Here is an 8,347-nt window from a genome sequence, read left to right as displayed (position 1 = left end):
TGCAATCGATACAGTTGCAGCCAAGCATGTTTTAATGTTACACAATACAATTGCATTTAAGGTGTAAAGTTTACCTCCGACCTTTTGTAAAAATGTCCGCCAGCGCCCCCTGCCGTCCTCTGAACGCCCCCCGGGGGGCGGTACCGCCCACGTTGAGAACCGCTAAATTAGATGAAACAAAGCAGCTTTATTTGCAAACAACAGCCTCATTAAGCAGGAAATTACTGGGAAATTACCGAATCCGTCTTACCACACTTCCAATTCCCCAAACTGTTCTCCAGCATTCAATACACATTTTCTTTCTTGGGGAATTTGCTCCAGCTGTGATTGTTGCGCCATCCCTCTTCAAATTGTTCTAATCTTTCATGATCTGAGTCATAAAAAAATTCTTCAGGGAAACATAATTTACACAGAAATAAAGAAAAACAAAAGCAAGTTTTCAGGTGTTCATTTTTGTGTTTTAATAATTATTGTCTGTAATATTCACCTGGATGCGATACATTTTGGTTTATCAGCTAATTAGAACCAGATTAGAGACTGAGTCTGAAAGAAATAAACCAGGGAAAAACATCAACATGGAAGATGAAACCAAAGCAAAAAATGAAACAGAGATGATCCAAACAAAAGCAGATAATTAATTTATATTCATAAAATTAAAAACAATCATCAGCAAAGACAAAGAAATAAATAAAACGCTTCAAATTCCACTGTTAAATATTCACGTTTTTAATTAATTATTTTGATTCATTTAGTTTGTGTTTTCTACAATCATTGTGCCTTATGTGGATCTGATTTGACTATTTTGAGCCATTTTGGGACGTCTTCAGCATTTATTTTGAAAGGTTTATTTGGCTGTTGTGGTTTATGCAAAAGCGGGAAGACCTGCAGCAAAGGTCATCGGAGGACTTGGACCCGCATTGAGCTCTGATGGCTCCACACATGGGTTGTGCTTTCCCCCTGCGCCACCGTCACACCCATCCTTCAGCAGTTTTATGTTTTCCTGTCTTGAATTTTTTGTGATCTCTTTTCTATGCTAAATTCAACACAGCTGGTTATAATTACAGGGGAAGTAAAAAAAAATACATCAAAATTTGCAGAAGAAATCTTTCTTCAGAACCACCAATTAGAATAAAGTTCTCATTTCAAACATCATTTTACCTATTTTGCATTTTCAGTCAAACATACTGTTAATCATAGATTTCTTTCTAAACTGCGGTGGTGTGCATAAAATAATTTTACAGCTCAAACTTAAGCAGCAGAAATTTTAAAAGAGTTTCCAAACAATTTGAAGGCTTCTCTTGGTATATTTGCAACTGGTGAATTCGTCAGCATGTACTGTGGGGAGTTAATCCTAAGCAGTCGCAAAGTTTGCTTTCCTTCCAGCCGGCTGCGTCACTGTGTATCTGATGTACGATCAGCAGAAAACATAAGACAAAAACAGCATCATGGTGGAGGGATGAACTGACAACATCTGGTTAAATTAACCAGATTCTTTGAAAGTGTTGATAAGTATTGAATATTTTCCACAATCTGTTCAATGCATGAACCCTAACGCCAAGAATGTGAAAATAATTTTTGACATCAATGTTTACGTGACGTCTGTTGAGACCAGATTCAGATCTCAACTATTTGTAAATAAGTCATTTATTTAGTTTGGTGCAACCTGAGCTTGAGGTACTGACCTACTCTTTCAATCGGCGTGAATGCATCTGAATAGAAAAACGGGACCGATCGTTTACCTACCGACCAGATCAGGCCTGAGTTGTGTGTTTCTCTCCGCAGGTCTGCGCTGAATCTGTGTGTGTGAAGCACGGCCTGCAGCAGTGTGACTGTCCTGGAGTCAGCATGAAGGAGAAATGCCACATGTGCTGCCAGCAGCCCGGTAAACACAGAACCTTGTGTCCTCCACCGCCGAGCAACATGTTTACGACTCTGTGTCCCAACAGCTCGGACTGTGTCAGTCCATCCAGATGTTACCGCCGTCTGACCAGATGTTTTCTGGGCAATCAGCCAAGCTGTGTTCCTAATGCAGCTGTTTTTGTGTGGAGATTTGAAACCGTACAGACTGGATTTTAGATCTTAGATCTTGTTACAGCGTGTAATCCATGTCAGGACTGGCCTGCGTCGTGAAAATAACACAAACTAATTGTGTGTGTGTGTTTCAGGTAAGCCGATGACGTGCGCCAGCACCTCCTCCTCTGTGCTGTCCCGTCACTTCCAGACGAAGCTGTTGCCCCTGGTTGGCGGCGCGCCGTGCTCGGGGAACCAAGGATACTGCGACAGATTCCACGTGTGTCGCCTCCTGGATGCGGACGGCCCGATCGCCAGACTCAAGAACTCGTTCCTTCATTTGGATGATTTTGATGATGTGGGGGAGTGGATGAAGGTGATCTCTTATTTAGCGCTTTCTTTATTTTTTTTTTCAGGTGATAATGACACGAAGCATCTAAACAATAAGCAAAAAAGGTTGAAAACTGACTAGACGTCAGTATAATGGCTGAATGTTGTAGAAAGGTTTCAGTGAAAAACTAAATCTAACCAAGTATTTAGTTGTACAGTTTCTTGTGCACATATTTTAGTACACTTGAAATAAGACAAAACTAATTAGTCAGTAATTCTTGACTATTAATAAAAAGTAGTTATTCCACTGGCAGATGTTTTCACTTGTAACTTGGGAAACGTGTCTTGTTTTAAGTGGATAAAATCTGCCTGTATTTTAATCAATATTCAATAATTAACAAGCTCCTTTATCTTCTAGACAGAATCTGTTTTTCATGAGCAAATACACCTGCAGTATGCCATCACATTTTTTTTTTATTATTGAGCAACATAACTTTTTCACTGAAAAGTTGAAGAGTGGAGCAACTTTTTACTGAGCAAGTCTCTTTTTGCTGTTCTTGCGTTACAGATACTCCCAGATTTATGATGGACATCACAGATAGGATGATTGAAGTAAATGCACAATTACAGTGGTAAAAGTGCTTTACCACTTTTAATAATTTGGTGGAGCTGAATATCTAAGCTCTAGTTTTCCTGTACTGCCCTTAAAGGACAGATTGTCAGCATTTGTTCAGACGTTTACATGCTTTTGGTTTTGCCAGGTCAGATTTAGAAGAAAATGAGCAAATGTTTGTTTATCGTTGCGTCCTGAGCCTGTTTATTTGTGTCGGTTCTGTTGCAGCTGTCATTGAGGTTTAGTTTTACGCTGCAGTGTTGCGAATCAGGAATGCTAATTTAGGCTTAAAGACACTGCAGGGTTTCTGGAAGCCATTTCACTGGAGACAGGGCCTGTCATTATCAGCTCTCAGTGTTGTTTTACCAAGACTGTTGTCGAAATAAAGAACAAATGTGGATATAATAAAGAGTTTTTAATTAACATATAATTCCAACTGGTAAAATTAAGTGTTAAAGCGGTGGTTACATCATGCCTGTTTTTGTTTAGACCGACAGTTTATGACACAAAAGTTACATTTGGCAGATGTGTCATCCCATAAACATGCATATATATATATATATATATATATATAGGCAAGACATAAAAGGAGGAAATGGGTGAAATTATATATATAGCAAGAATAACTAGCCTCCGTGTTTAATAGTGACTCATCCTCTGCAAACACAAGTTGTTTGGAGTTAACAAAATGTGCTTCTTGTACTTAAATCTGAAGAAATGTTTTCTTCTCTGCAGGCTCATTGGTGGGCCATCCTCATTGTTATCCTGGTTCTGTCTGGAGTGATGGGCTGCATAGTCTGCCTGTGCGGCAGTCCCCTGAACACTCGTGACCTGGACACGCCCACAACTCCTCCCACTTCAAGAAATGCATATGAACTACAATAGAAAAAAATATATTTATTACTCCTGTTTGCTGATGAGGGGGAAATTAAAGTATCTGAGCTGCTCTACAACGATGCATTTTGACAGCCTTGTGTTGTGTTGCAATCAGAGATCTGCAAATGGCCTCTGTGGGGGCCGAACACCTGCTCAGCTCCCCTCATGCCGGTTTGTCACCAGATATCTTTGTATGTCACAATGTTTCTGCCGTCGCTTATCCCTGGTGGGGTTGATTCTCAGTAAGGCTCCTGGGATACACGCGCTGTGGAAAATGTTTCCTCAAAGGCTGCCGCATACTGTGACTCTGAAGTCGCAATGTAAAGGCACCTGATTCTGCAAACACTACAGAATGTCAGGAATTTGTGTTTCTAATTGTGTACGAGGGAAACAGGTGGCTGAGCTGTCCCGTTTTATTCTGTGTTCTTGTGTGCATACAGATTTTTTTTTCCCACGTTTTTCTTCAAAAGTAATTGGGATTCCATGTGGAAGGACAGAGAGTAGCCCGGCTAAAACATAATTTTAGGTCATCATGACTACTTAAAAGAGGCTGCAAGTCTCCATGTTTCTGCTAACTCAAGCGTCTTCGTTTGAATCCTCTCAGTGTCACCTTGAGACAGTAGGGAGACAAAAAAAAAAGCGTGTGCGTCACAACAGTAAGAACATGAAGAAATAATGCATCCCAGTTTGGGTAATCTCAGGCTTTGTTGCTCTTTTACATCAGAAATGGCCATGTGAGAGTTTAACCTGTTCTTCTTGAATCAAAAACAGATTTGATTTTGGTAATAAAGTGGAACTATTACCAAAAATATATATATTTTTTATTTTTTGCAAGCATAAAGATAAACAAATTTCCCCATCACAATGTCAAACTGAAGTAGACAGCTTCACTTTGGCACATATTGTTTATTAAAGAATTTATACAGCACAGTGTTCGACTCCTTTACAAATATGTACAAAAATGATAGAAAAACATTCATCTAAAGACAAAAACATAAGACGGAGGTTCTTAATGAAAACATTTTTGTTGTGGTATTTAGATAGATTTACAGTACATGAAGACATTCTCTGTTTGTGCAAATGTATAACATGTAATATAAAGTCACAATGATAACAGTACCGATCTCTGCAGAGCTGAGGATCACATTTAGTTGAATGAAAAGGAACCAAAGAACACAGAAAATACTCAAACTAGCATCACATGCTTATGAAATATATAGATATACATTATCAGTTTGCCACATCTTTGAGTCACAACAGAGATATACAGTAGCAGCACAAACTACAACACAAAACAGCAGCTTTGGCTGCTTCAGTAAATGTCATAATTCGAAATGACGACTTTATTGCACACAGAGGCGGAAAAACTGAGAAAATATGTGGTGAGTGTTTACACTAAGGAGTGGTAAATGCTCGATTTGACCGACTGTGGGCAAAACAAATACAGGAAAAAAACATTTATTTTTATAAAGACCCTACAGAAAAAAAATAAATAAAAAAAAAATCAAACATGATTGTATTTCCCCTTTCCTTTAGAGGCAGGAGTCTGTTTTTTATGGTTTCTGCATCTATATATTTTATGACATTACTACCTGCAGATCCAACCTGGTAAATCCAGTCAGTTTTCCATTTGAAAACTTACAACCTTTACCCTCTTTACACCAAACAACCAAGTTTTTCCATCCATCTACGACCCATAAAAATAACCTCTAAGTGCTTGGAAATATAAACATACACAATGATTAGGTTTTATCAGCCACTGCGAGTCTTTCCCAATTGTTTTCTAAAACAAAGGTATCAGTCAGGCCTGAACAATAAAGAAATGTTTCTAATTAAAATTCTACCACTGCTGTGCATCAAGGTGAAAGAGTACCTTAAATAACTTACTTTATTTCATTTAAAAAAAAATTTTTGCAAGATATTTTACAGCATTTACATAAATTAGTCGACATCTGTAGATATGTACAAGGATGTTTTTATGTCTGAGAGATACAAATAGTGTATAAATTATGTCCTTATTGATAACATTTTAAACATATTTTCCTTATTGTCAGTCATTCTTCAGAGTCACTCTGCAGGATAAAAGAGCTCATGGTCACTGTTCAGCTTCACAGAAATATAGTGATAGAAAAAACAAAGACTAACTCACCTCTTTGAAACTGGTTTACGTTTCGTTCTCCACTCATCTTTACATTTAACAAATGTGACCAAGTGTGAGCTGTGGGCATCGGGGTCTTTCAAACAGAAAACCATCCTGAAAAAGAAAGTTAGTTGATTTGATGTGACGCTTTATCAATCTTCATTCACGGGTTCCAAACTAAAGTAGATGCAAACACCAACTTTATGACAAAGCTGCTTTGATGTTGTGATCCATTTCTGTTCAGACGGTCACATTTCTGACTCCAACACAAAGCGCAACATGCCATTCTCTCGCGTTAAAAACTGAAATCAGCTACAGTAGCAAACCATCTACAACCTCCTCTGCTACTTTGTATATAGCTGAATCAGTTGCATCCATTGTCCAGGAAAAACACTTGAAGTTTTACTGTCAAAAACTTAAAGTGCTTAAATGAGCATGTTTCTGATAAATATTATGTTACTGTTTTTTTTTTTCTAGTTAGTAAACGTTGCCTGGTGATTGAAGACAACGGGAAGCTAATCTTTCTGCTTGTCTGAAGATGTTCTGAAATCCAACTTCCCAGATAAATTCAACCCAGCATATGCTAAAAGCTAACACTAATGGTTCTCTCTGGGTACTCCGGCTTCCTCGCACAGTCCAAAAATATACAAGTCAGGCCAAATGGTCTCTCCAAATTGCCCCTAAAGGTAATTGTGTGCTAGTATTGTAGTGTCCTGTTTGTGAATTGACTTGTGATTGGCTGGCGACCGATTATCCTATCACCAATCTTCTTTAAAAAAAAATAAAATAAAGAAAAACTAATTTATCGATGAGCAAAATGAAGGCATAAATTATTGGTACGATATCGTAGAGAGAAAAATCAGCTACACATAGATTTCAACAATATTTTAGGAAAAGAATATTTCATTTTTGCGCCAACGGAGGAGGTTTCACTAATCTCAACTTACTTTCGTTGCGTCTCGCCACTTTTGATACGGATTTTGTGAACCTCCACACCTTCGGCGTTCCCAGACCACCAAGAGGACACCATCTTCAGCAGGTTGGACACCGACCACCTGTTTGTCTCCATCCACTTAAACATCAGCAGTTCGCCGATATCCGTCTCAGTGACCAGAAGAAACGAATGTGTCCTGTTTGTCTCAAGTCTTTCCTTCCTAAAAAAAAAAAACACACAAAGAAATACCACTGCTAATAAAATGTTTCCTTTGTCTCTCCGGCTTGAGAAACGGGCACCATAGAACATGATAGCGCTGACAAAGCAAAACCAATTGAGGTTAGGTTAATGTGTGTATGATTATGTTACCGTCTCAAGCTACTGTTTAGGTGTTGCAAAACTGCACATGATCTGCAAATCATGGTGCCATAAATCTCTTAGATGAAGCATTTAAAGTTGCTGACTCACAGCTTGAGCTCCAGGTTTTCAGCCTCTCCTTTGGTTCCGTACAGAGAGACGGTGAGAGACGGCTCCATCTCCGACATGTTCACCTTACTGGAGAAGTGGATTTTCAGCTGGTAATGGTAAACTATCAGGACAGCGAGAGAAGGTGGCATTTAGAAAGCTGAAAATGTGCATCGGATTAAATAGAGCTGCAAGTGATCAGAGTTTTGCAACCAAACAACTACTAATCTCTTTTCCAAACAAACATGACTTGCCTTGCTTGTGTAATAATATTAGCACATTTAACACAGTTCACACTTGCGCCGGTTCTACTGACCTCTGAAAGGCATGGAAGCTCGTGTCTTGGTGTACATCTGAACGCTGTGTGGCCTGCGGATCTGGCTTGTGCTGTAGCCGACAGTGTTGCAGCGGCCCTTGCGACAGCTCAGACACATGCCGCGGTCGAACATGTCGTTGCTGCCGCACTGGTAGGCCTTGGCAGGCTCCCGCTCGTTTAGCAGGGAGTCGATGAAAAGATGGACGGAGCGCTCGTGTTCGCACTTCACCGCATCATTGATGGCTGAGGAGCAAACGGGAATGAATAAAGGACCACATCTTGGCAGACGGAGAGATAAAACGACAAAGACAGTTTGCTTCATTGACAGACAATGGAAGGTAAAGAAAGCAGGCAAGAAAAAAAAAATGTCTGAAACGTGTGAAGTACACATGCATGTGTTTAGACCTAAAATTTCAACATGTTGGATTGATGCTCCACTGGAGGGTAAATCTTTACCCCAATTGTCAAGTTTTTCTTCCAGTACAATACATTTAGCTCATTTAGCAAATTTCTCAAAACTCTGACTGTCTGTCTTCTCTGTCCAAGCTGGAAAAAACTGGAGTGTCCCCTGTCTGACTAATGAACTTTTTTAAAACATTTTTTCTTTTATACCTTTAATGTCTGCATGTTGGCATCTCTTTCTTTTCTGATTCTTTTTGCTAA

At 39.1% G+C, this 8,347-nt stretch overlaps 2 protein-coding genes across 2 annotated transcripts in view; one reads left to right on the top strand and one right to left on the bottom strand.

Moving 5' to 3' along the window:
* The window catches only part of LOC106955286 (disintegrin and metalloproteinase domain-containing protein 10), a 32,798-nt gene extending 28,330 nt beyond the window's left edge, over positions 1-4,468 (top strand). The window contains exons 13-15 of the mRNA XM_015045392.1: positions 1,783-1,882; positions 2,166-2,386; positions 3,689-4,468. Of these exons, the coding sequence (XP_014900878.1) occupies positions 1,783-1,882; positions 2,166-2,386; positions 3,689-3,838 (471 nt within the window). The 3' untranslated portion in view covers positions 3,839-4,468. The remainder of the gene's footprint in view (positions 1-1,782; positions 1,883-2,165; positions 2,387-3,688) is intronic.
* A 252-nt stretch (positions 4,469-4,720) lies between these two features.
* The window catches only part of lpl2a (lipoprotein lipase 2 a), a 16,016-nt gene continuing 12,389 nt past the window's right edge, over positions 4,721-8,347 (bottom strand). The window contains exons 6-10 of the mRNA XM_015045393.1: positions 7,685-7,927; positions 7,372-7,492; positions 6,917-7,123; positions 5,979-6,083; positions 4,721-5,901 (exon numbers count right to left, since the gene is read on the bottom strand). Of these exons, the coding sequence (XP_014900879.1) occupies positions 5,880-5,901; positions 5,979-6,083; positions 6,917-7,123; positions 7,372-7,492; positions 7,685-7,927 (698 nt within the window). The 3' untranslated portion in view covers positions 4,721-5,879. The remainder of the gene's footprint in view (positions 5,902-5,978; positions 6,084-6,916; positions 7,124-7,371; positions 7,493-7,684; positions 7,928-8,347) is intronic.

Source organism: Poecilia latipinna, unplaced genomic scaffold, assembly GCF_001443285.1.
Source record: "Poecilia latipinna isolate Pla-1442-1.1 unplaced genomic scaffold, P_latipinna-1.0 Scaffold723, whole genome shotgun sequence".
Taxonomy (NCBI): domain Eukaryota; kingdom Metazoa; phylum Chordata; class Actinopteri; order Cyprinodontiformes; family Poeciliidae; genus Poecilia; species Poecilia latipinna.
The sequence above is the reverse complement of the archived record's forward strand: the minus strand, read 5'-3'. Positions and strand labels throughout refer to the sequence as shown.